Source organism: Mirounga angustirostris, unplaced genomic scaffold, assembly GCF_029215605.1.
Source record: "Mirounga angustirostris isolate CCGP_5_RB_7025 unplaced genomic scaffold, mMirAng1.0.hap1 SCAF_16, whole genome shotgun sequence".
Classification (NCBI taxonomy): domain Eukaryota; kingdom Metazoa; phylum Chordata; class Mammalia; order Carnivora; family Phocidae; genus Mirounga; species Mirounga angustirostris.
Genome location: NW_026991724.1, coordinates 27,628,067 through 27,654,917, shown reverse-complemented (window position 1 = coordinate 27,654,917; position 26,851 = coordinate 27,628,067). Strand labels below are relative to the sequence as shown.

Below are 26,851 nucleotides of genomic sequence, written 5' to 3'. Positions count from 1 at the left end.
CCATCCCTGCTGTCCCCCTCTTCCCATGGCCCTGGCCTTTCCCTCACATCAAACCACTCCAGCTCTCTGCAAGCCTCCTCCACCCCTGGCCGCCTCTCTCCCGCCTTCTCTGGGGGGGCAACTTCTCTCTCATCAGGCTCCCGGGAGGATGCGTCACAGACCCCCATGCAGAAGCTCCTTCTGAAGGGGTGATGAGGTGTCAGGCCATCTCTAGCAGTGCATGGAGGGCGGCTGCTGGGCTGCTGGTGAAGGCTGGCCGGCGCTAGTGGGGTAGCAGAGCCCAGCCTCCATCCCTCTGGGGACCGGGAAGCTTCTAGTGGCCCTCGGGCCGGCAGTGGAGGAGGATGTCCTGTCAGAAGTTGGCTCCGCCGGGAACCCACACACTGACAGCCCCGGGGGAGACAGGCTGCACTCAGCTCCCAGGGCTATACAGGCCCCCGGACCCAGCCGGGTTCCCGAAGAGACGGGTGCGGGCCCTCCAGCCCCCTCTACCGTGAGGAAGAGGCAGCCCATCAGCCTGTCCCCTCCCTGATGCTCGGCACGGCTGGCGAATGCGGGGCAGGGGGAGACAGGGCGGGCACGGGCTCCTGGAGCCAGACGCCTGCTACTGTGGGCAGACCGACCACCCAGGCACGAGGCTGCCCACGCTCGGGGTGGCCGTGTGGGTAAATGGAAGGAACGGAGCCAGGTGCCAGGCGTACTTACCGCTGGCTGTCACTGTCCTCGTGTTACTCCGAGGATGGAAACGAAGAAAGGGGGAAGCGGCCATGGAGACTAGAGGGAGCCCGGGAGGGCATGGGGCGAGCCGGACAGGCCCAGCGCCTGGCTGCCCCGGGGCCGAGGGGGGCCCTGCTGGGGGCGGCCTGGCTGCAGTCTGCTCTCCTCAGACACTCCTGAGCTCCCTCAGCCTCAGCTGAGGCCCGTCAGGACCAATTCAGGTCCTTAGAAAGTTGTGGTGCCCAGAGAGTGGCTTGGCAGCCACCGGCCCCAGCAGGCCTCCTGAGGCCAGTGCCACCCTTGCGGGCAGGTTCGACCCTCAGGCTCTTCCTTGTCCCCAGGGTCCAGCCCCACAGGAGCCCAATCTGGGACCTGGTCCGAGGACTGGTCAGTCTTGGTGCCGGGGACCATAGGGCTCTGGCGCCCCCGGAGAAAGTCAGCCTGACTTTGAGAAACATGGGTGTTTTCTAGGACCTCCAGAGGAATCCAGCTTGAGTTCAAACCCCCCCCCACGATGGATGACAAATGGTCACCGACACAGTGGTGCCATGGGGCACCAAGGCCTGTGGGACACAGAACAAGCTGTGGGGCAGGGGCCGGGACAGGGGGCGGCTGGGTGTACAAGGGGAGCTCGAACGGATGGCCGGGTACTGACCCCGCAGACGTTATGAAGCCACAGCCAGGCACCCCCGCCATCTGGGTGGGGCGCCCCCGCAGGCTTCTCACCTCCATCAGCGCCCAGTCTTGGCCCTCTCTGGACAGGAAGCTCCCTGATGGGGTCCACCCCCGTGCTGAGTCTAGTCTTCGAGCTGCCACTGACTTGTCTTTGCCACACTTGCCCCTCCGGGCTCTTCTGCTTTTGGTGCCCAGCCGGGAGTGGGGTTGAGGAGGGGCCTCTGCCCTGCCCCCCACCTCAGAGACCTCCCCACCCCTTACCTTTGACCCCTCCTCTTCGCTAATCTGGCTACAGAAGGCCGGAGCCCCAGTCCGCCCCCGTGGCTCACACCTTCTGGCTGGAGAGTGGGCCAGGGTGGGCTAGGGCAGGGGGAGAAAGATCCGATCGCTTCCATGCTGGCCAGATCCCAGCTGCGCTTGTGACAATGGGGCATCTTCCTTCGATGGGGCTTTTCGGCAATTCCGTGCTGGTCCACCTTCCATGGTCATTGACGGCTGTCTGCAGGGCAGAGCCACAAAGGTTTGGGTTGTAGCTGGTTGGAAAACTGTCCTTACCGGGCACCGGCCAGGACCCCAGGGGACAGCCAAGGGATTGTGGAGGGGAGACGAGCCAGTTACATACAGCAAGCCCCTTAAGCTTCCCACCCAGGGGAGACCACTGCTCCCACCCCCCAGCCCTGTCCAGGGGCTTCAGCTCGTCCCCCGCCACCGTCTGGGATGCCACGAATCCCGGGGCACCCCCTTCCCCAGAGCTCTTCCATCAGACTTCCCTGTCCTGGTTTAGATCACAGGTGAGTGTGGGGACGGGCAGCCCCGGGCCCCAGTCTCAGTGTGCTCGCCTAGAAAGCAAAAGGGGTGACCTGTGGCCCTTGCCCTCCCAGGGCTCCTGGGCAGATCCAGTGCGGAACCAGTCAAAGGCCTTACCAAGGCAAGAGCCAGGCAAGAGCTAAGCTGACGTGGTCTTAGTGAAAGATGCGACCACGCCCGGAACCCCACAGCCCGCACCTGGGCAGGGAGGGGGTTCCCAGCCCCCGGCCCTGGCCCCCCTGCCGCCGCAGCTCTCACCGGGGCCTCTCCCCTGTTCTGTCTTGTTGCAGGCCCCAATACCTACGAGGACGCGGCCGCCTACATCCAAGCACAATTTGAAAGCAAAAACCGCTCACCCAACAAAGAAATTTACTGTCACATGACTTGTGCCACAGACACGAATAATATCCAGGTGGTATTCGACGCCGTCACTGACATAATCATTGCCAACAACCTGCGGGGCTGCGGCTTGTACTGACCTCTTGTCCTGTATAGCAACCTATTTGGTAATGACCGCAGCACTCACAGAGAAGTTTGCGCGCACGCGCACACACCCCCCCCCTAACAAATGCAAGTTGGTAAATAAACTTTAAAAAGGCATAACAGGACCTTATATATATACAAATATATATTAAAAAAAATCTTTTTAGTTTGTATTAGAAAGAGCTTTGGACAGAACTGACCGCCATCCCATAGATCATCGGGGGTTTTCCGGGATAGCACACGAGCGTGCACACGCGCTCACACACACACACACACACACACACACACACGTCGTGATGGGGGTCCTGATTTGGGAGTCCATCCTTTTAAGATCAGCCACGTGATTTTACTCTGAGACCCATTTCTGTGAGCAGAGGGAGGGGCAAAGAAAGGCCTGGCATGAGTCCGGCTTCTCTGCCCCCTGCCCGCCCCCCGAGGCTGCGCGGTCTCAGTTCTGTCCTGCTCTCATGCAAATTCCAAAGCCCTTCAAAAACTGGCCAACACGCTAAACCTCTCCCTACCCTCTACTCCCAACAACAGGAAAACTAAGGATGCTTCTCTCTTGGGTGGCAGTGGTTGTTAATTCCAAGCATTTAGAAGAATCGTTGCTCCGGCCAATCCACGGTCTCCTGAGTTTTCTTTATTCAAAGGCGAGAGTCGAGGAACGGGAGACCTGGCCTGCTTTCTAGAAGCAGCTGAGGGGAGGGGCCATTGAGACCAGGGCTGCAATTCACCTGCAGAGTTGAAGCCAGCCCCCTGGAGAAGAGAAGGGCCCAGAGGGAGCAGGGGGGAGGTGAGAAGGACAGCGGTGGCCCGGGGAGGGCCGGATTAATGTAGGCCTGACCAGAATCAGGGTCCTTTAGGGTGAGGCCTCCCAGGGGGCCTGGGCTGGGCTCCCCTGGAGTTCTTGATCCCTCCTGTGATGCTGCCCCATCTTGCCCACCCCAACATTATTAAACATTAATTCTAGGGTTTTTTCGGGGTTTTTTTTTTTTTTTTGGTTGGTTGGTTTTTAAAATCAAAGAAAATGGTCAGACTGGACCCCCTTATCTCTCTCTCTACAGACTGCTTCACGGACTCTTTGCTGTTGACGTTGATCTCCTGGTAGCATGACCTTTTGGCCTTTGTAAGACACACAGCCTTTCTGTATCAAGCCCCTGTCCAACCTACGACCCCAGAGTGACTGATGGCTGTGTATTTCTGTAGAATGCTGTAGAATCTGGTTTTAGTTGAGTCTTTACATTTAGAATTTGAAAGGAAAAAAAGAACATTTCTCATGTGCTTTGTAGCTTAAAAAAAAAAAGAAGAAAAAGGAAAACTCACCATTTCATCCATATTTGTCTTTTTTTCTCTTTTTTTTTTTTTTTGGGAAATAAAGCAGCATACACATCTGTACCCGCACCCCACCCATCCCCAGTGTAGAGGGGCCCCCAGTGCACCTGCAGAGCTGCCACCTGTCTGCCCGCCCCTCCTGGGGGCTCAGGTTCTGGGGAGCATGCTCAGGCTGTGTTTCCCAGAGTGCCCCAACCCCACCCCCCAAGCCAGCCAGCCCCAGGCTCACTCCAGGTTCACCTAGAAAAGCACAGCTCTCACTGGCCAGTAGCCGCCAAAAGGAGTACCGATCAAACATATAAACAGAGCCGTATGGAAAATGATTTTCCCGCCAATCTCCTTTCTACAGATTCCCTTTATGATTTTTTTGTTTGTTTTTGTTTTCGTTTTTGTTTTTTTGTCCAGATGAGCACTCTGTATCACATACCAGATCAGCTTTCATAGTCTTTGGGAAACGGGGTTGTGGATTTTTTTCCTTTGACATTTTTGCTTCTCAGTCTCTCAGATGGATGCTCCCTTTGTGTGTGTGCGCCCCTCTCTGCCTTCTCCTTTGTTTCAGTGACCTGTGTTCGCTCCTTCTCATGTGGGGATGTTTGTGCTGCAGATAAAAAGAACAAAAAAAAATTTTTAAATACCACATGATGGAAAAAAAAACAAAAAAAAAATTTTAAAAACAGATGGAATGTAGTGTTTACATGAAAGCCAGTTTCCATGATCAGTCCTATGTCATTTCTACTATCCAAACCCCCAACCTCTTCACGGTGTCACTTTTCAGATTTACTATTTGCTGAAGAAGACCAGTCACGGCCATTTCAGATAAAGAGGAGGTGAAAAGACAAAACACACAAAAAAATTAAAAATACAGAAAAAAAAAAAAACTTGAAAAAAAGGAAAAAAGAAAAAAAAAGCCCACGGGTCTTTCTAAGCCTTTCTATTCCCAATCGGTGAGGTTTCTGTGATATCTTACACACTGCCAGTCTACTTCTCTGACTAATGGAAAATTCATGTGTAGCTCAATAAAGAGAATGTTTGTCTGTATTCCTGAGTCTCTCACCCTCGGGCTTCATTCTGACAGGAGGGAAGGAGGGATCTGACTGGGCCACAAACACTGGGAGGCTGGCGGGTAGGGCTGCAAATGCCAGATAAGGATCTTCTCCCCACCACCACCCCAGGCCTTCTCTACATCCACATCCCCCCCTCCAACACATCCCCGCCCTGTGCTGCCCCCCCCCGCCCAAGGGGAGCCTGCTGAGCTCAGCCACCTGGGAGCAAGGAGGGCCTAGGAATGGGCTCGCCATTCCCACCTGCAGAGGCCCCCACCCCGCCTCTCCTCACTCAGCTGGTTTGAGGGGAGGGTGGAATTGAGGACAGGAATGGGGGAAAAAAATGGGTGGGGTGGGCAAAGCAGGTAATTCCAAACTTTCTGCTAAGATAGGGTCTTACTTCTTCTATACCAGTGGTTCCACTGAAGTGGGAAGGTGGGTGGTTGGTCCTAACAAATAAGGCTAAGTTGCCTGGGCCTTCTGCACCCAAGGGGTCATTATCCATCCACCTGGACATCTTTAAAAGCCTCCCCTACTGCGCCTGGCTGCCAGGAGGCCCACTGCAGGCTGAACATGCAGGACAACTGAGATCAGCTCAGCCTGGACTCTCTGCTCCTCCAGGCTGCAGGCCTTATCCCCCCGGCCCGTGGCTCGCCAGGCTTGTGCTGTAATAACCAGCAAACTGCTTGAGACTGGGACCTGGAGGGGACCCAGCCAGCAAAGTCCTTGTTATCATGTCCACGGATCACTTCTTAGCCGAGCGGTCAGCGCAACAGCCATCTAGGGAGACAGGAGGGCCGTGAAGGTCAGTTGGTTGACTCCTCTCCACACACCAACAAATGGGAGTTACCAGCCTGGGACGCACTCCCACTAGCAATCCCAAGGGTCTTTTGAGTTGAGTGGGGATGGCGGTAGAGGTCCATACTGTCGCACAGAGCTAGGAATAACAGGAGGCTAACTCTCCCTGTTGTAAAGAACTGGTCGGGCACCCTTGGCCTTCCTCCGCCGGGCCGCACCTCCCCTTCCCCTGCTTTTCCCACCAGCAACCCTCGCCCCGACCTGCCTGCAGGGGGAGGCCCCCCCACCATCCACGTGATGGCAAGGTCGCACTCATGGTCCACAACTGGATGACATGACATCGGCCTGGGGGGCAAACCAGGATGCAGACACAAGGTCGAAGAATGCCGTGACTGTCTACCTCAAGTTCCCTAAAAACGAGCCGTATTCTAGCGGTGTTCTCTCCTACTTTTCAAATGAGTTTTGTAGGCAAAACAAACAGGTCTCTGCCTTATCCTCCTTAAAATGGAAGTCAGGAAGCATTTTGGGGGAAACAGCGCAGGAAAGACAAGTCAATTAGAACAAGGAGCAGGGGGGCGGAACCTTGGCCTCACGGTTTCTAGAAGCTCCACGGGTGACTCTAATTCGCAGTCGGGTTGGAACCACTTCTCACCTAACACGAGTAGGGGTGATGAGATGAGAGATGGAGGCTTCCAGGCGATGAAGGGCGTCAGGGCAGGCGGGCGGAGGTTACTGCTTGACAAGCTGGTCACAAGGCGGCGGCTCCCTGTGCGTGCTGGGCCCTGCTCGGCGGAGCGCTCAGCTTGCCTTCCACCCCCGACCGCATCTGCTGGCTGAAGATGAGAGAGCACATGGTCTACACAGCTCCGGTGGGAAATCGGGTCCGTGTGGCCACTGGACACCTAGGATCTCTACCAGCACAAGTAAGACATCCACGAGGACCACCTTTCTGTGGTTCATAAAAGCCTCAAAATCTGGGGCGGGGGAGGGGGAGCGGGGGGCGGTGCAGGACTGAGGAGAACCTAAAATGTCAACAAAACTGGGCCCGTAAGAAAACGGAGGGAGTAACACGGACCAATTCCAGAAGAGCAGAGAGGGCAAGGGCTACTCCACCACCACTCACCCCAGGCCCTGTTCCCAGCTGACAAACCTGGGCCCGCAGCCCGGCCTCCGCTCTGGGCCAGCACGGCTGAGCACAGAACTGGCGCCCGCGGCCCGGAGCCAGCCAGCACCCGGGAGGTAGAGCAGGATGGGAGCCCCCCACCCCAATGTGGCAGGACCCTGGCCTGGCCTCCTGCCACCGCCCTGAGCCTCGGTCCCAGATGCCCCCAAGAAGTGACAAAAGCCAAGAGACCATATGGTGTCCAGGATCTTTTACTATCCAGGTACAAATTCTAAGGGTGCATCTAGGACTTCTCTTCTGGGGTCATTGAAGCTACGGAAGGCAGGTCTCTGCTTTGATCACGGTCGGATTGCTTTATTCCAATGTCTCAACACCCTCTAAAATGGTCTCCAAGCCATTCCCTCTTTTCACACATTTGAAACCTAAAAACACACGGAATTGGGGTCACCTTAATGTGTGCAACATGCAGGGTGTATGGACAGGGAAAAAACCCTCCAACAGAAACCAAAGTGGGATCCAATTCCGGCCCTTCGGAAAGAAACTGCCTGAGCTTCCAGCCACACACAACACACTAGAAGAGTTTGCGTTTTTATTATTGTTTTACAATAAAAACAAATAGCTATGCTCTCAGCAAAACAAAACCAATTTTTTAAAAAAAATCACAGAAATCTACTAACAGCATTTCAAGGTAAGGCTTTTGAAAGATTTATTCAAATAAATTATCTTGGCCTAAACATTTACTCATCACTCTTTTCAATTACTTGTCAACATTCCAAAAACTTTAGTTATGTAAAATACATTTAACTTTGCCAATAATTTTAGATAATACTGGGTTCTTCCCAAAGGACTACCATAAAACTATGTTTTAAAACGTCAAAAAAAAAAAAAAAACTTAATCCAAGAGGACATAAAACCGAACTATGTAGCCTGTGATTGCATGTTTCAAATCCTGAAAGTTAAATGTGAAGAATTTGAAGAACAGGTTCAGGACCTGGGTCTGCTCCGAGGGAGGTGGATTCAACATCTTACCTTTCTATGTTTAATGAAACCAACAGGAGCCAAGTGATGAAAATGAAGAGCTCCAGGGAAGATACAAGAGAGATCTTTATTTCTCCAAGAAAGCCCTCTAACAGTGGCCCCGTTTATAAGGCCCTCCTTTTCTCTAAGGACCAAACCCACAGACTTCGGCATCACCTCATTTACTTGCCCAAGGAATTCAAACCATAACCCAAAGCTTGCTGCTCAGCCCCCATGTCTGGGGGGGGGGCTGTGAACCCCCGAGCTGGGGACAGACACGCAGGGGTGCTCGTGAGCGGCCGAAGCACCAGCGCTACCGGGTCAGGGCTCGGCGGCCAGTCCCGGATGGGCTGGGACCCGGCAGGCCGCCGCCTCCCACTCTACTACGGCCCTGGCCTTTCCCCTCCTCTGCTCCACCTGGCAAACCAAGAGTCACTTTCCAAGATGCCCTGCGGGCCCGGGGCTCCAGGAGCCTGGGGCTCTGGCCTCGGGAGCCTTTTGAGAGCAGTGGTCTGACAATCCAAAGCACCCGGCGGAGGCGTCGGGCCCGGGCCGCACGCGCCACACGGCCCTTTAGGAGCCCTGCCCCCGCCCTGCCTGCCAGAGTTGGAGCCAAGGACGCCAGCGGCCGCGACCCGGGAATCGGAGCTGCCGGCTTCGGGGGTCTCTGGCCGCCCTCTTCCTCTCAGTCACCCCACCCCTAACAAGTCCAGTCAACGCCAGAAGAGATCATGCCTCAAATTAAAATGTGCAGTGTTTCTAAAGGGAAGAGAAATGTCACATAGAAAGTATTACAAAAAAGGATTAAGTTTGTCAGCCGTCCAAACACTATTAGACCACATGCTTTATACAGCGCGGCGCGGCCGAGCCCCTCGTCGGACGCGCGCAGAGCGGGGCAGCCGGGCCCGGGCGGCGGCGCTGCTGGAGGCCACGGCGGGGGGCGGCGGGCGAGCGCTAGGAGGTCTGCTGCTTCTGGAGCCTTCGCTCGGCGGCCGCGGCCAGCATCCTCCGACGCAGGGTCACGGGGTCAGAGGTCGTGCCTTCTGACAGGAGGCAGCTCTCGGAGGCTGAGTCGACTTCAGAACTTCTGTTCAGGAAACGCCTACAAAACCCAAAGGACTTGCGTGAGGGGCGAGGGAAACTCCGGAACACAGACCCGCAGAAACACACGGGCCGTGTCTTCATCTGTCACCGCCCCGTTTCGCAAGCACCTTCGTGAGGCGGTCACTCGGCAGCAGCCCGTGCAGAAGACACGTGGCCCCGGACAGGAGCAGACGCTCTGTGCCGCAGGGGCGAGGCCGGCCGAGGGCCACCCGCAGGGCCACCCCGAGCTCCAGCTGCAGGCACGGTGGCCAGGAGGGCGCGCCTGGGAGCGGACAGCAGGCCGGGCTTAGCCTCTCTGGGCCTGTTTTGTCAGCCCGACGTCTGTCACGTGAATGCAGTGACAGTGCTCCCTCTGGGAGGTCAGAGAATCTGACTCATGACCACGAAGGGCTCAGGTCCCAGGAGCACACAGGTGCTCTGAGTAAGTGTGGCCGAAGCCGTCCTCGGAAGATGACCAGCCCGCCGGAGGCTACCAGTTAGGCCCAGGCCCTTTGGTTTTCTAAGAGAGGTTTGGAATCTGAACATTTCTGAAGGTTTTTCATTGTTGGCCATCTGTTTAAAAAGGCACGACGTGGGCCTGACGTGCCGAGGGCCTTTGGGCCCCCGGGCTGTGACTGGAGATTTCTACGAGCGAGCGAGAGCCAGAGGATCAACTTACCTGCGCGCCTGCTGCAGGAGGTCATCCTTACGCTGGACCAGCATGCGCTGCCTCTCGTCCGCAGACTTGGAGAAGCGGCTGCCCCGGGCCTCAAAGTCTTCCCCCTCACTGGGCTCCACCTCCACCTCACCGAAATCCAAGGCCTCCTCCAGCCGGGGACTGAGGTCTAGCGGCACACGCTCAGTCTGGGCACAGAGGAAGCGAGGGACCGCTGTGACCACAGGCCACCCTCCCAGCAGATTCCCCACCCAACCTAAGTGCCCCAAACAGTGTTCTTCTGGACCCATGGGGAGGTATGCTGCCAGGTGGGGAACCAGCAGCGTATGTACAATGGCCGATGTGGGCTCCTGAAAGGCAGGCTGCTGCATCCGGCTCGTGCACCACTGGGAATAGCACCTGGCTCAAGCGAGATGTTCAGTCTTAGTGAAATTTATTGTACAGGATTACCAGTATGAAAAACATAGGCACCTTGAAACCGTACTCTCAGAAAATAATAAAGTTTGCATTCTGGGAAGTTTTTGCTTCAATCAAATGTAGCGATTGCTACAAATCGCTCCAACACTTAAACAAGTCTTATCACATTTACTGCACAAATTTTACACCTTCACTTGACTCTGAAAACAGAGGCAGGCAGATTAAAAGGGATAAATTCTAAGGCTCTTTTTTTAAACAGCTGTAAATGACATGATTCCTTGTATAACAGGATATTAAAGTGGGACTCTCTCAGTTTTGGCTGAAGCTCTGACCAGTAAGACCATGCCCAGGCGCCTCCACACACGTAGACCATCTATGCTCCTGCTACCGGACGGACCCAGGCTGGCCAGTGTCAGCCCAGCACCTACCTCTAGGTGACAAGAACGTTGAGGTGGAAGAGGCTGAGCGATTGGCCTACCTGTAAGATTTCCTCTGGGTGGCACTTATCTGTCACACACCTTCACCACCCTTCCCTGCCTTCAGCCTAGCAAGCGAGGTGACTTGAAGGCAGCCATGTGTCCAGACTAATATTCCCTGGAGTTTGAGGGCCCTGGGAACTGGTGGTGACCAACACACCTGAGGAATCTCGAGACAAAGAAACCTGCTTGTGGCAGATAAAAAAAGGCCGCGAGGGGAGCAAGTTCAACTGGCATGGACTCCAAGGCCCTGCTGCAGGCCCTGCAGCCTGAGGTTGTTGAAACGCTTTGCCCAAAGGACCCCTTGGAGGGCGATATGGCCTCCACAAAGGTAGGGGTGGTCATAAATAGCCAGTCCAAGTTAGGGTTGCCAGTGCTGGATGGGGCAGGGGCATCTGTAAGATAACAACTGTAATACCTGCGCGCACGCACGCGCGCACACACACATACACACACTGGGGTCACATGGCCTGAGCCACCCTCCTCCTGAGCCTGACTCTGGAGGAGGTAGAAGGAGCAGCTGGTGAATGGAGAAGGAGATGAAGGAAGGAAACATGCCCACCCCCAGCCCGCCGGCTTCCAAGCCAGCCTGGGCTCCGGCAGGGGAGAGACTCTGTACTCAGTACTAGCACAGTTAATGCCATGCTTGGGCTACATCGAGGTCTTTGCTAACAGACTGTTATCCAAGGACTTCTTACTTCTTGAGAATGTTCCTTGTGAAATAAGTAATTTTCCTTCACTGTGCTAGAAAAAATTCAGAAATCTTCACATTAACTGTAAAAACAGAGTTGGGGAATCGGGACAGAAATTGAACGTGCTCTCCCCCCCAGGGGCCCCCAACCAGCCCAGCACTCAAATCTAGGCTGGACCAACCATCCAAAATCCCAGGAATGCAAAACTGAATCCCTTCTTCAAAAGCCAGGCACCATTTTACAAATGCTGCCCAATCCAAACACGGATTTGGATATGAAAAACTTAACTCAGCAATGGATTTGAAAAAGTCTTAGTCTTAGGGTTTCCCACTTGCAGGGAAAAACACGCAAGGTGAAAGCAGCGTCCACGTCACTCAACCATTAAAGCAGCTGCTTCACGAAGCGCCCTGACTCCCTGCTCGGCGGGAAGCCTGCTTCTCCCTCTCCCACCTCCCACTCCCCCTGCTTGTGCTCCCTCTCTCGCTGTTGTGTCTGTCAAATAAATAAATAAAATCTAAAAAAAAAAAAAAAAAAAAGTGCCCAAGAGACCCTGGTGGACAAGGTGGCAGCAGGTGTCGGGCCCTAGCCCCGTGACTGGGAAGCCCCACAGCACAAACACAGACACAAAATGACAGGGTGGTTTTGGGGTTTTTCCAGTCTCTTAAGAACGTTTCTGGAAAGTGTGGTCATTGATTAAGCAAATGGGAATTACAGATGAGGGGTGTGAAGCGAACCCCCAGGATGGGGGGCTAAGCGTGTGCAGAGGGGAGCGCCTCTGCCCAGGAAACCATACAGAGGAGCTGCTTGTGAAAGGGGTGGCCACCCGAGTCACCCATGTGCGTATCTACGCAGAGCTGGCTCCCAGGATAACCACACTCCTCCCCACCTCCACACCACTCAGAGGGTCTCATCTGCGTGAAGTGCATGGAAGCACCTGGAAATGCCGAGTTGGGCAAGTGAGCTGCGGGGAGGAACTCGAGAGAGCTGAGCCCCATTCGGTCTCCTTCTGGGTTCAGATGTCCAATCACCCTGAGTCCTGCCTACGCCCGGCTTCCCTCTGCCCCTCCTAGTGCTCAAGCTCAAGGTGGCAGAGCTGGCCCGGGGACAGCATGACTCCGTTCTCCTCCGGGTCCTGAGGATAATGCCCAGGGAGCTGGCTGCAGGCCCTGGGTAGAAATGCAGGCCATGTTGTGGGCACAGCTTGGTTTGTTAATCTGAAATCCTGGGACGATGTGGCACAGGGCCTTCTCTGCCACCCCTGCCCTAGGCCTCAAGAACATCAGAGGCAGAACTGAAGACCACCGCCAGGCACCACAGGACTGCCCCCGGGGACCTATACACACTCTCTCCAGGGTGCAACCTTACCTGCACAGAAACTTCTCCCTCCTCCTGGTCTCCGTCTGGCCTTTCCACAGGACTGTTCAATGCAGGCCTGATGCCATCTGAGCGCTGCAAGAGAAACGCCACCACAGACAGTACGGAGCTGCTCGGGCTTAAGGAACAGGGCCAGGGAAAACCTGGGGTACAGAGGGAGCATGGGTCCCCAACGCTGTCTGGGCTTTGACAAAGTCTGCGGCAGCAAAGTAATGAAGCTGCTACCAATATCAAAGATAAGACAAGGGAGCCCAAGTATCCAAAACCTATAAAGAACTTATCAAACTCAACACCCAAAGAAACAAATAATCCAGTCAAGAAATGGGCAGAAGACATGAACAGACATGTCTGCAAAGACGACACACAAATGGCCAACAGACACATGAAAAAGTGCTCAACATCGCTTGGCATCAGGGAAATCCATATCAAAACCTCAATGAGATACCACCTCACACCAGTCAGAATGGCTAAAATTAACAAGTCAGGGAACGACAGATGTTGGCAAGGATGCGGAGAAAGGGGAACCCTCCTACACTGTTGGTGGGAATGCAAGCTGGTGCAGCCACTCTGGAAAACAGTATGGAGGTTCCTCAAAAAGTTGAAAGTAGAGCTACCCTACGACCCAGCAATTGCACTACTGGGTATTTACCCCAAAGATACAAATGTAGGGATCCGAAGGGGCATGTGCACCCCAATGTTTATAGCAGCAATGTCCACAATGGCCAAACTGTGGAAAGAGCCTAGATGTCCATCAACAGATGAATGGATAAAGAAGATATGGTATATATATACAATGGAATATTATACAGCCATCAAAAAAATGAAATCTTGCCATTTGCAATGACATACATGGAACTACAGGGTATTATGCTAAGCGAAATAAGTCAATCAGAGAAAGACAAGTATCATATGATCTCACTGATATGAGAAATTTGAGAAACAAGACAGAGGATCATAGGGGAAGGGAGGGAAACATGAAATAAGACGAAACCAGAGAGGGAGACAAACCATAAGAGACCCTTAATCTCAGGAGACAAACTGAGGGGTGCTGGAGTGGTGGGGGGTGGGTGGGGGGTGGGAGGGATGGGGTGGCTGGGTGATGGACACTGGGGAGGGTATGTGCTACGGTGAGTGCTGTGAATTGTGTAAGACTGATGAATCACAGACCTGGACCCCTGAAACAAATATTACATGTTAATAAAAAAATTTTTAAAAATAAATGAGTTAAGAAAGAAAAAAAAAAGACAAGGGAGCCCGAGGCCTGAGCTTGAGTTATCAGCTGGCTCCCATTCAGTGTCTCCTCAGGAGCAGTGACTGCACGACAGGAACAAATCGACAGCAGGTGACACTGACTGAGCACTTGTGGAAACCCGACATGACCATCTCATTGATCTTAATACCCTGTGAAGTAGCTACTGTTGTTCTTCTCATTTGTAGCCAGTCTGAGATCTTGGCCAAGGCCACAGATGCTCTGGAGCCCTGCCCATCTCCCCAAAAGGTCCTGCCACCTCAATGCTGGCTGGCCAGTCTCTGTGCCTGAGAACTCACTCTGGCTGCACAAGTTCACTGTGCATCCCACCCCCTCAAGTGGCCCTCAACCAGCAGCTGATGGGAAGTGGCATCCAAACGCTCCTGCTCGCCGCCCCTCCAGAGGCCCCCCCATGGGATCAAGCTCTAGCAATCCATGACACTAAGCTGCTCTAACAAGCCCTCACTGGCCGCCTTTCCTCCCCCATCTCACAGCCCCACCTGCTGCCTGTGTGTCCTGGAACCTTCCCAAATGACCCCCTGGCACTTGAATCCTTGTCCCAGGGTCTGCTGCTGGATAATCCAAAGTCAACAGCCAGGTCAAACAGGGAAGGACAGATGAGCCACATCTAACAACAGCCCATTTGACTCCAAACTCCAGGCTCGTTCTCTCTTGAAAAGATTCTCAAGTTTTAGGATTTTATTAACAGATTTCCATATATTCTTATACATGAAGCTGAATGATTTAAATGACTCCGTGGTCATGTATTGATCCCCGGGCCCGCCAGAAAGCTTGCTTCAAAATGTTAATACTTGGGTCAAATCACTATGTCATATATCTGAAACACTGTACATCAAAAGGAAACATAATATAACATTGTAGGTCAACTACCCTTCTAAAATTTAAAGTAAATAAATAAATAAAATGTTACTACTCCTTGTACTCAAAGAGGTTATATAATGCACCAGGCAATCTGACCTTGTTAACACAATCACACAGCTATTACACCTAATGGAAAATCACATCAATGTGCAAAGCCAACCAGGGACAGAGGGCATTACTTCCTAGAGCCGGGGGTCAGCAAACAGTAGCTTGCAGGCCAAATTCACCCTCCACCTATTTTTGTGAATAGATGTTTCCTAGAACACAGTCAGGGACCTGCACTCACATACCGTCCACGGCCGCTACGGTGGCAGAGCGGAGACCTTACAACAGGGACCCGTGGCTCACAAAGCCTAAAATATTTCTATCTGCCCTTTAAAGAAAAAGGTTGCCAATCCTTGTCCAAGAGGAACCAACGCTATGACCTCCTGGGCTGGCCAGGCAGGGCAGGCAGATTTGCAGCGTCTACCTGTACAAAAAATTTCCCCAATACATTTGTCTTTGTCTTACTCTGAACCCCTGGGGTGGGTCTGTCCTCAGTTAAAATTTGCAAAGTTAGGAAATTCACAGAAACCCTTCATCAAATCATGAATGATATTCAGTTAAGGAACTAAACAGTTAATCTTACAGGATTAAATCTTTGTGAAGACAGAATCCATTTTTCACTTACCTGTGTGGGAAAAGGTACTTGAATCCGTCCTTCTAAAATGTTATCTGTTGTTATTTCTACCGAGCGTGTCAGCTGGAGGTCCTGCAGCACGAGGTGGTATGGAACCTGGGGAAACATTTCTTGAATCTGATGAGCCTGGAGGAATACAAATACAGAGGCCATGGAGACGTTCACTCACAACAGTTATTACTCGGGACTGTGGGGTACAGCAAGCTCTGCGCACTGAACCTGGCATCCGGCCTTGGAAACACCGGCAAGGGGCCCCTCTATTCTGCACGTCCCCGTCAAACCTCCCTCCTTCTGGCGTTTTTCCAGGATGCCAAACAGGTAACTTGGGACAGCATCAATTTCAAAATAAAAAGAGCACGGAAATCCAGCTGGATCCCAAAACAGGCTCAACGAGAATGTTCCAGTTTTAAAAAGTGTTCATTTTAAAGATCAGTGTAACTCAGGTTAAAAAAAAAAAAAAAAAGTGTCCTCCTTAAAGAACACTGCCGGAAAGGAACAAACTTTGGATACACAGCCACATGGATGAAATTCAAATGCATTAAGTTAAGTGAAAGAGCCTGACTCACAAGCCTATGTACTACAGAATTCCATTTCTACAGCATTCTAGAATAGGCAAAATCAAAGGGACAGAAGACAGGTAAGTGGTTGCCAGAGACTGGGGGTGGGGAGAGGAAGTGATGACAAAGGGGCACAATGTCATTTGGGGAAGGGGAGATGGAACTGTTCTAGATCTTGAGGATGGTGATAGCCACACAATTGTAGGAGTTTGACAAGATGCACAGAATCGGATACTACAAAGTGTGAATCTACCATATGTAAATTATATCACAACCAGAAAAAAAAGATTAAAAAGAACGTAAACTCGGAACACTAGAGCTGTAGGTTTCAAACCTACAGCGAGTCCACGCTGTGCCCTGAGCAGCAGCCAGGGTGTAGGGGACGATGGCACAGGGCTCCGCACACCACCACCCATACTCACATCAAAGGGGCCAGATTTTGTTTTTCATGTATGTATATTTGCTTTACAATGCTTATATTCATGGTTTTATTTGTGGAAAAGCCCCAACGATCAAAAGGAAAAAAGAGCAGGAAAAATGGGATTGCTTTAGAGGCACAAAGAAGTCTACCACTGGGACACCAGCTCGGCAGGAGCACAGCATTACAGCTGTGGGAGGGGAAGGCGTCCAGCATCAGGGCCTCGAGAGCCGAGATCAGGGTGAGACATGCACAAAGTTTGCTTAGTGTCTCGCTGGGGGTGGGAGGGCAAGACAAGCAAAGTCCAGCCACAGGACCCACAGCCCCCACACGCCTGGGACCCCTCAGGGCTTATAGGAATGGGAGCTGAGTATTTTTTTCTCCAGTTAAAATCAAAGCTAAGTGGAGAAAAGTCCATAAAAACCTCGACAATCAGGTAACATTCTTCTCTACTTTTTTTTTTTTTAAGACTTTATTTATTTATTTCACAGAGAGAGAAAGACAGTGAGAGAGGGAACACAAACAGGGGGAGTGGGAGAGGGAGAAGCAGGCTTCCCACTGAGCAGGGAGCCCGATGCGGGGCTCGATCCCAGGACACTGGGATCATGACCTGAGCCGAAGGCAGACGCCCAACGACTGAGCCACCCAGATGCCCCTTTCTCTACTCTTAAACAGCTTCCCCTTCATTTCCCAAATAAAAACATGCCTGAGATTCATTTCACTAGAGCAAAGCTTTTCTTCCAGAAAATCCAGCGAGTTCAATATTGGATCTTTATTAAAAATGTATGGGTCCAGTACATTCATTGTGCTAAAAATAGGATATTCCAATCTGTCATGGAGCTGGAGGAAAAAGAGCCAGAGCCTATCTGAGAATTCTAAATACCCCAACGTAGTCCTGGAGGTTCACGTGCCCAGGATTCTGATTTTTTCAGGGAGCAGGTGAGGTGATCCACCTGCAGAGCTTCTACAGCTGCCAGAGCCCGAAGTCCACAGACACAGAGCCTGACACGAGCCAGTGGGTGGGCACATCAGGCCGCCACGCTGCAGACCATCTAGGCCCATTATGATGTCACCCACACACTGCTGACGTGGCTGAGCGCTGCCCCAAGGAAGCAGACGTCAGCAGGAACCCAGGCCTTTTATTAGGATGACGATTACTGCGGGCAAAAACATAACCATCTTAACCAATCTTTCAAACCAGATGCGTGTTACTGTGCAACAGATCTCTGCAATTTCCCATGTTGCAAAACTGAAACACTGTGAACAGCACCTCTCCCCGAGCCGCTGACAACCACCGTTCTACCTTCTGTTTCTAAGACAGTGACTAAGTTACATTCCTCACTTAAGTGGAACTGCCCAGTGTTTGTCTTTTTGTGACTGTCTTAGCTCATGCAGTGTAATGTCCTCAAGGTGCATTCGTGCTGTAGCACGTGGTAAGATTTCCTTCTTTTTTAAAGTTGACTATTAATATTCCACACTTTCAGAATCCATTCACCTCCAACGGACACTCAGGCCACCTCTTGATTACTATGAGCCGGACCATCTCTTTAAACCATTTCTCAATGGCACGCCTATAAACTCCACTCCTCCTCCTAGCAAGGGCAGCTGCCTCTCTCCCGCTCTGGCTCCCAGCCCTGCCAGCCAGCCCAGGGTCTTCGCTCTTCCATGTTTACCTTCCTGTTTGTGCTGCACCTTTGAGCTCTCCCTGTCTAGTGATCACTCCCATTCACACCCCAAATATGCTTTCGAATCGACCTTTTAAAAAGGCCCATGGGTACTCAAAAGAATTGAAAGCAGAGTCTCCGTGATATTCGTACTCTCATGCCCATTGCGGCATTATTCACAAGAGCCAAAAGGTGGAAGGAACCCAAGGGTCCATCAGTGGAGGAATGGATAAGTGAAATGTGATCTACCCGGGCAATGGAATGTTAGTGAGCCTTAAAAATGAAGTAATTCTGACCCCTGCTACAACGTGGCTGAACCATGCTAAGTGAAATAAGCCAAGAAAAGACAAACACTGTGATCCCACAGCTGTTCCTGGGACAGGGGCCTGGGTGCATGGAGGAAAGGATGGGAGCGTGACTTCATTGGATCCTTCTCCATAGCTTCTCAAACTTGTGTATAAATGGCCTGTTCAAAAACCTTAAAAAAAAAAAAAAAACTTAAAAAACCAAAACTCCCCTGATACCATAACTCTCTCAAGCTACCACCTCTATTCCTCCGCCCCCTTTTACAACACAGTTTCTCCAGCTCCCACTCATTTCCAATCTGCCGCGAGTATCCAGTCCCACAGGCCACGGAAACCGCTTACTCCTCTGCAGCGAACCCGCCATCTCCATTCTGCCGACTCCAACGCGTCCTCCTCTGGACCTCACCCTCTAAGAACTCTGAGTCCTCTCCTCCTCGCGCGCCACATCCTCTCCTGGGAAAAGACCGGGTCCTGCCTCCAGGAGCACCTACAGACCCAGGACTCCCAAGTGCCCCTCTCCAGCGAGATCCAATCAGCGAGATCCAGACACCTGCCACGGCATCTGCACTTGGACGGCTCCGGCCCAGCCAGAGGGACTGCAGAGGCCCTGGCCTCAGTCCTGCGCCTGCCCGACGCGGTATGCGGGCCCCCACCCACTCCACAGCATCACTGACACCCACCGCGTCGGCTTCAGCTCTCGCCTCCCTTGCCCCCTGCCCCTCCGCCCAAAGCAGTGTCGTCAAGTCCTGTCAGTTCATGGCCTGGTAAGTGTCTTCCCACTGCCCCTTCCTGTCATCCTCACTACCAACGCTCTGGGCCAACCACCATCTTTCTCACCTGCAGTACTGCAGCCTCCTGACTGGGTTCACGGCTTCCATCTCTGCCCCCCTATAATCCAGTCTCCCAGAAGCAAATCATTCTGTTAATGTCCTGTCCATCCCCCGGGGGAGGAAAGAGGCCTTGAACAACCTTCTAATACTTCCACGATAAAATCTAAACTGGAGGGGCACCTGGGTGGCTCAGTCGGTTAAGGGTCTGCCTTTGGCTCAGATCATGATCCCAGGGTCCTGGGATCGAGCCCCCCATCAGGCTCTCTGCTCAGCGGGGAGAGTCTGCTTTTCCCTCAGCCCCTTCCCACCGCTTGTGCCTGCTCGCTCTCTTACAAATAAAATCTTACAAAAACAAAAAACAAATCTCAACTGGACTGTGGCCTACTAACCCCTGCATGACTGGGCTCTGCAAGCTCAGTCCACGTCACAGTCTTGGCCTCCGACTTGCTAGGCTCCACAGTGACCTCCCTGCCTCCAGTGCTTTCTCGCCTCATGGCCTCCGCACCTACGGTTTCCACTGCCTCTGTTTCCCCCAACTGCCCCCTTCTCGTCCTTCAGGTCTCAGCTGAAGTCTCGGCCCCTGGGGAGAACTCCTCGGACGCGTCCCCTCACACAGCCTTTACCCCCGCACCCTAACGCTGCCACATCGCCGGCCTTACTCCCTTCAGAGCACTCACTGCACCAGCGATGAGCTCTCTTGTTTGTGTTTGTGATCAGTCTCCCCAGCTGGAATCTACACCTCCTGGGACTAGGGCCCACATCTGCCTTGTTTATATGGCAGGTGCTATGTGACTGTTTACCCCGCACAGTGCCTGTCACAGGAATAGGCTTGCAGGACAGCTTTGTCGAGTAAATTCATGAAGATAAAGGAACAAATGAGCAAACGGACCAGGGACGCTCTGAAGTACTGACCAGGCTTACCCAGGCCAGCCAGAGGCCCCACCTAAGCAGGACTAAGGGAGTGAGCATTTTAAGATTCCTGCATTTACTATCACGGTGAACACTAAATTGCAATGATAATGACACATAGTTCTCTAACTCTATAGAACAAAAATACAGGGATGCCTGGGTGGCTCAGTCGGTTAAGCGGCTGCCTTCGGCCCGGGTCGTGATCCCAGGATCCTGGGATCGAGTCCCACATCGGGCTCTTTGCTCAGCGGGGAGCCTGCTTCTCCCTCTCTCCCCCTCTGCTTGTGCTCTCTCTGTCAAATAAATAAAAATCTTAAAAAAAAACAAAACAAAAATACACACCATATGATAAAGCTTTAGAAAAAATACAAAGAATATTTGAAGAATATCCTTGAGCCAACAGCATGCGTACCTCCAGATCTCACGGTATACACACGTACCTCCACAGATGTGGAGGCCCTGGCCTCAGTCCTGCACCTGCCAAATAAGGCTTGCTTATTTGGGGGAGCAAGCGGGACAGGGGTCTGGAAAACGCACTTAGTAGGCCTAATACAACTTTTAATAAAAGGCCCATCATTCTCTCTAGTCACTAAATCTCCAAATACTTCTGGCTACGACCAAGGAGAGTCCCAAGATTGGCCTAGATCACGACAGAGTGAGCGTGGCAGGGCTCAGAGAAGGATAAAGTATCTGCCACACAACAAAAATGAAAGCTGGTTTCCAAAGCAGTTTCAAGTTTTAAAACACAGGAATTTAAGTGGTCCCAGTGAGTAGAGACAATGCCCCTGAAAATCCTGCTACCCCGCCCGAGTGCAGCAGACACACTGCACACGGTCTGCCCCTCTTCGATCATCCACCGTCGTGAAGTGGTTAGTGCTCCTTACCATGGCATTCAGCTGCGAGTTGCTGGCCTGCGTAATGCCGAGAATGTTGGTGGTGTGCATCACCTCGACTGAAAAACTCGGCAGCCAACTGGCGATCCGGGACCCTAGACAAACAAGACCCCGGCACAAATTAGACACCCCTTTCCCCGTGTTGTCTACTCTGGAGTCAGCCACTCTGGACACCAGCTGGTGCCACTCTGATGCCTTACTACAGGCCAAGCCTTCTGTACCGAGGGTTTCACATGGATTAGCTCACTTCGTTATGTCTAAGAGCTCACGTGGTCCTATCCACTTTGATCCCCATTTTACTCTTCTCAGAGATGCCTCGGTGCCCTTGGTGCTTTGTCCCCAGAGCACTCAGAAGTTAGATAACTGGCCCTAGATCCTACAATTTAATTGTGGGGGACAGCATCTGAAACCGGACTGGCAGGTTCCAGAACACTTCACCCCCAGGCTCCGCCGCTTTCCCGTGGCTCTGGATCCACACGTCAATCTGCTCGCAGCCTAGCAGAGAAGGGAGGTTTTCAAGGTTCTACAGCTGCTACCACGGGAGGGGTTGTGCTCCTCTCTTGCACGCTGGACACAGGTACTCCTCGTGTGGACGCATCACTTTCACAACTACGGTCAAAAAGTACTTTCTATTTAATCATCTGATCTGAAGACCCTGATTTTCTGATTTGATTCAAAATTGTTTTCAGAGAGGCCCGTGACACAGGCTCGTGGACTAAAGGCAGGAAGTCTGCTTCTTCTGCCATTTCCCTAACAAAAGGGGAGCCTAATATAACACACCACCAGGGGTGCCTGGGTGGCTTAGTTTGGTTGGGTGTCGGACTCTTTCGGCTCAGGTCATGATATCAGGGTCATGAGATCGAGCCCCGTGCTGAGCCCAGCACGGAGTCTACTTGAGATTCTCTCCCTCTCCCTCCCCGCCCCGGTTAGCTAGCACTCTCTCTCTCTCTTTCTCTCTCTCAAATAAATAAAATCTTTAAAACAACAACAACAAAACACCACCAAGTATGGGCTGTGAAAAAACCTGCTAACAAAGCCACACGTTTAGGGATTATTTTTCTCTCCTTCACAAAGAGGCACTGAGGCATGGAATATAAAAAACAAGCTAAACAGCTGTCTCAAGGTCTTGCCCAACAAAATGTGCCTGTTAAAAAGCTGGATACTTATTTCATGTACTTACCAGGGAGAAAGAAAGTTGACCTATTTTCACTAAGTTTTTAGTAATAATTCATAAAGTAACACATCACACGGCTGGGCCCCATGTGCACGATCTGCTGGCGTATTTCCGAGGTCATACCTGATAGAGGCCTTAACTGACAGCCAACAAAGCAGCCGCCTCTAAGCCCTCCAGTGGCCGTGGCCCAACCAGCCAAGCAACCTTATCTCCTGCTCTCTGAGGCTGAACTCTCCTGCCCTTGATCCTTCTATCACAGGTCTCACCAACACGCCATGGCTCCCACCATGCTCCACCCTCAGAAACTCAAATCCCAGATCTGAACAGCACATCTCCTAACAAAATTCCAGGAATACCTGTTTTAGGGTAACAAATAGGAACTCACAGAACTCAGTGGTATCAAAATTGAGGAGAATCCACAACAGCTTACAGCAATGTGAATTAAGGAAAGATGGTCAACCAGCCCCTGATGTGGGGCCCATGGCTTCAGATTTTTAAATGCAGTTTTTACTACAACTCCTTTCAACACTGCCAAGAGGTAGAACATTCATATTTTAGGGACAAGGAAAAGGTTCCACCTCGGATTCCACTTCTGATACTCACTGGAAAGGCTGCTCCATGATCCTGCATTATATGCTTAAGTACTACACCAATGCCATCAATTATTAGCGACGGTTAACTATTAAACTGATTAAGTGTGCTCCTCAGAGGCGTGGTTGAGCCAATACATGGACCACCTCCTCCTCCCCACTCCCACCCCCATATTCACAGAGAATCCAGCAAATGCCCGGCACAGAGTAACTCCCCAGGGCTATCCATACCTACTGAACACTTTCAATTAAGAGGGAAATATTTCTATTAAACTGGCCTACACCGATTTATAATTGGCCTACACAGGGCAATTTATAGTTAAAACAGCATCCTCTTAGGGGAGAAAGCCCCTCGGGTACGGTTTTAGAGGTTGAAACGAACCATCAAAGTGGAAGAAGTGATTGTGTTGGTTTAGGCGAGGTCGGCCTTCGGCGGCTGCTACAGGCACCAAGTTCTCATCCAAGTTGTCTCCTTGCTGGTCCTCCCGGACCCGGTTATTGTCAGCAATATTAAGAGACATTCTGCATGTTGGGCAGGAGGTGTCTTGTTCTAGCCAGGAACGAAGGCAGGAGCTACCAAAAAGTCCAAAATAAGATATCCTTAGCGTATTTTGTGAGAATTCACCAGAAGCACTCTGAATGTAGCAAATGTGTTGCAATTTTGGCTTCTATTTACCAATAGTGAGATTTAAATATTGAGAAACGTTTGTTGACATTACCTTTCCACTGATATACTTCTAGCGTGTTCTGCTGTGAACATCAATTTGTCAACATACATAGTCACCTAACGAGCTCCTGGTCATGACCCTTCTCAAATAAGACTCCATCACATGGCCCGCCATCTTCCTTTCCAACTCCATTTGACTACTTCAAAATCCATGTGGCTGAATCACCCAACACCCTGGCCTCCCGTGAATCTGAATCTTCTACTCCAGGGATCTGTTCTCTCAACTCTCCTTCAGCAACCCATGAACATGGTCGTAACCTTGGCTTTCTCTTCAAACTCTTGACTTCAAAGATCTCACTCTAAATAAAGCTCCTCTCCTTCCAGCTCACCCTGAGGTCCTTATTTGCTGAGAGCACCCATCCACGATGACACCACTCTCTCATCAAGCATCACAACCCCTCACGTCCCCACTCTCCTCTTTACCTTACCTACAACCACTCCCTTATGCCCACCACCTCAGCTTCTCCAACCTTCTACTGTTTGTACTTTGTTTTCCCGAGGCTGGAAGCTTCTTTTGCCCTCTCTCTCAGGAAATGACAATGCCCTAATTATGCCAGATGCAATAACTACTTGAACTGTCCATTAACGGGAAGTGAACTAACAAAACCAAGAAGGTTGGATGAAATGATCTCTAAGGTCCCTTCCTATTTTATAATAATACATTACCTTTCTTCTAAGATCTCAAGAAGCCTTCCCAACCCATAACATATTATCTTTCCTTTAAGAGTTCAAGGAGGGACTGAATAAAAAGTGCTCACTCCCTCTGTGTCATTTTTAGTATCTGGGGACATGGGCACATATCATGTTAGGAAGGGGAGCCTCACCCCAATGCAACGATCCCCAGACCTTTTGGCAAGCTATCAGTACTTAAGTATCAAAATTGTCCCTGAGGCCAGGATAGAGCTACTTCTTACCATCTGTGCGCCAGAAGAGCTTATGACAGTAATGTGACCAAAAAATGAGTATCTACAGCCAATTCTATCACATTTGAAAATATACGTCACCTATGTATAAAGTACCTGTTTGTGATCATTCAAATAAATGATTATATTTTTTAAAAGTTCGCTTCCCTTCCCCATAAGTAGATAATTAATTAAAGTCTGTTTCCCTAATGAACACCCTTAAATCCCAGCACCAGTAAAATTAGCCTTGTGTGGGACTACAGAAGTATGTTAAGATCCTGGGCACCCTCCAATAATGCTACACCGTGACACACTTTTCATCAGCAAACCTAATTTTATTTCGAATTCTGCAAAAACCTCCCACATCAAATATAATAGCCTGAAAATCCCAAGGTGAGAACAATCAGATACAGTGGCCTTAAAAATAAAATGCTAGAGTTCCCCCAGCTAAAGAAACCAAACCTCAGAGAAAACAGGTATTTTTCTCTATGAAATAGAGAAATACTCTAATGAAAGAGTATTTCTCCCCCTTCTAAGTATGACACTTCAATGTAATGAAATAGTCACTGGATACTCTGAAATCTTGTAAAGACATCTTCTATGAAAACAAATTATCTAGCTATACAACCTGCTGGAATCTAGACATTTAGTTTTATCACAAATTACAATGCATTTGCCCTCGATTACTGTAGCGTAAGCCCTGACAGCTGGCTTTTCTTTTTGTAGTGCAAGTGCCTGCTTTAAGCTTCAGTGGCCGAGGCACTCACCTCCAAGATGACTCTCTCAAATAAACACACCGCCAACCACACGACTAAATAAAGAGCCAGCACCCCCCCAATTTGTTTCAGAGATCTTGATTTCGATAACTGACCAAGTAAGGTAGGTTATATTTTCTCTTCCTATTTAACCTATTCTTACATGCTTTAAACTCCTATTCTTACATTTTAAATATTTTTTTAAAGACTTATTTATTTTAGAGAAAGGGAATGGGTGAGTGGGGGTAAGGGCAGAGGGAGAGGAAGAGAAGCAGACTCCCTACTGAGCTCAGAGCCCCGGCACAGGGCTTGATCCCATAACCCTGAGATCATGACCTGAGCCAACATGAACAGTCGGACGCATAACCAACTGAGCCACCTAGGCGCCCCTCTATTCTTATGTTTTAAATTCACCAATAGTGAGCCCACAAAACCCTGGGCTTCCACCCTCCACCCTAATAAAAGCAGAACCCTAGGCCCACGATTTCATCCTAGTGACAACCTCACTGTGTGGCCCCAGGTGTTCCATGTGCTTTCTAAGACCTGTGATGTATAAACCCTTTTTCCCCCAAATTTCCCTGATGGTTATTGCTAACGGTGTCTTGCAGTCAAAATAAGAACCACAAGGGCCAGTGCAGCCCCAATACTGATTATCGATAAGCTGAGACCAGCACAAAACAACTATCATCCCACCATCCTGTTCCCATTCTATTAACCAAAGTTACAATGTAAGGCAAATCAAGAGGTCCTATTAATGTTTGCTCACTCAACCCAAGGCAGGTGAGTGTTCTAAACACTAAACACTTGAGCAATTAGTAAATACTCTGAGAAAAATGAAAACAAAAACACAACATAGCAAAACTTATGGGATATAGCAGAAGCAATGCTCAGAGGCAAATTTTATAACTAAAAATGCATGAAAAGAAAAAAGATTTCAAATCAAAAGCCTAACTTTGTATCTTATGGAACCAGAAAAAGATCAAAGAAACTGCAGTCAGAAGAAGAAAGGAAATAATAGAGATCAGAGAAGAGGTAACTGAAATACAGAACACAAAAACAATAGAGTAACCAATGAAACCAAAGCCAGTTCTTTTTTTTTTTTTAATATTTTATTTATTTATTTGCCAGAGAGAGAGAGAAAGAGAAAGCACAAACAGGGAGAGCGGCAGGCAGAGGGAGAAGCAGGCTCCCTGCTGACAAGGAGCCCAATGTGGGATTCAATCCCAGGACCCCAAGATCATGACCTGAGCCAAAGGCAGACGCTTAACCAACTGAGCCACCCAGGCGTCCTCAAAAGCTGGTTCTTAAAAAAATATCAACAAAAGTGACAATTTTTAGCTAGACTAAGCAAAAAAATAGATATAAAAATTAAAAGCAGAAATAAAAGTATGGGGAAAAAAAGAAATGGAAGTATGAACATTACTACCAACCTTACAGAAATGATAAGGATGATAACAGATTGCTAGAAATAACTGTAATTCAACAAATTAGAGAATATAGAGAAAAAATATAGGGCAATTTTCTACCAACACTGAAATTACCTAAATTGACTCAAGAAGAAATAGAAAGCGGCGCCTGGGTGGCTCAGTCGGTTAAGCATCTGC

At 50.6% G+C, this 26,851-nt stretch overlaps 2 protein-coding genes across 3 annotated transcripts in view; one reads left to right on the top strand and one right to left on the bottom strand.

Moving 5' to 3' along the window:
- Positions 1–5,052, top strand: part of GNAO1 (G protein subunit alpha o1) — a 171,523-nt gene extending 166,471 nt beyond the window's left edge. Inside the window, exons 8-9 of the mRNA XM_045891101.3 lie at positions 2,490–2,705; positions 3,747–5,052. Coding sequence (XP_045747057.1) covers positions 2,490–2,677 — 188 coding nt within the window. The 3' untranslated portion in view covers positions 2,678–2,705; positions 3,747–5,052. The remainder of the gene's footprint in view (positions 1–2,489; positions 2,706–3,746) is intronic.
- The window catches only part of AMFR (autocrine motility factor receptor), a 50,102-nt gene continuing 27,304 nt past the window's right edge, over positions 4,054–26,851 (bottom strand). The window contains exons 9-14 of one of the 2 annotated variants that reach the window (XM_064580636.1): positions 23,246–23,436; positions 21,091–21,194; positions 15,515–15,649; positions 12,705–12,788; positions 6,508–6,688; positions 4,054–4,612 (exon numbers count right to left, since the gene is read on the bottom strand). In XM_064580636.1, coding sequence (XP_064436706.1) covers positions 4,446–4,612; positions 6,508–6,688; positions 12,705–12,788; positions 15,515–15,649; positions 21,091–21,194; positions 23,246–23,436 — 862 coding nt within the window. In that variant the 3' untranslated portion in view covers positions 4,054–4,445. Of the gene's footprint in view, positions 4,613–6,507; positions 6,689–7,553; positions 9,098–9,757; positions 9,943–12,704; positions 12,789–15,514; positions 15,650–21,090; positions 21,195–23,245; positions 23,437–26,851 lie in introns of those variants that run through there. The other variant, XM_045891098.2, reaches the window with a different exon arrangement.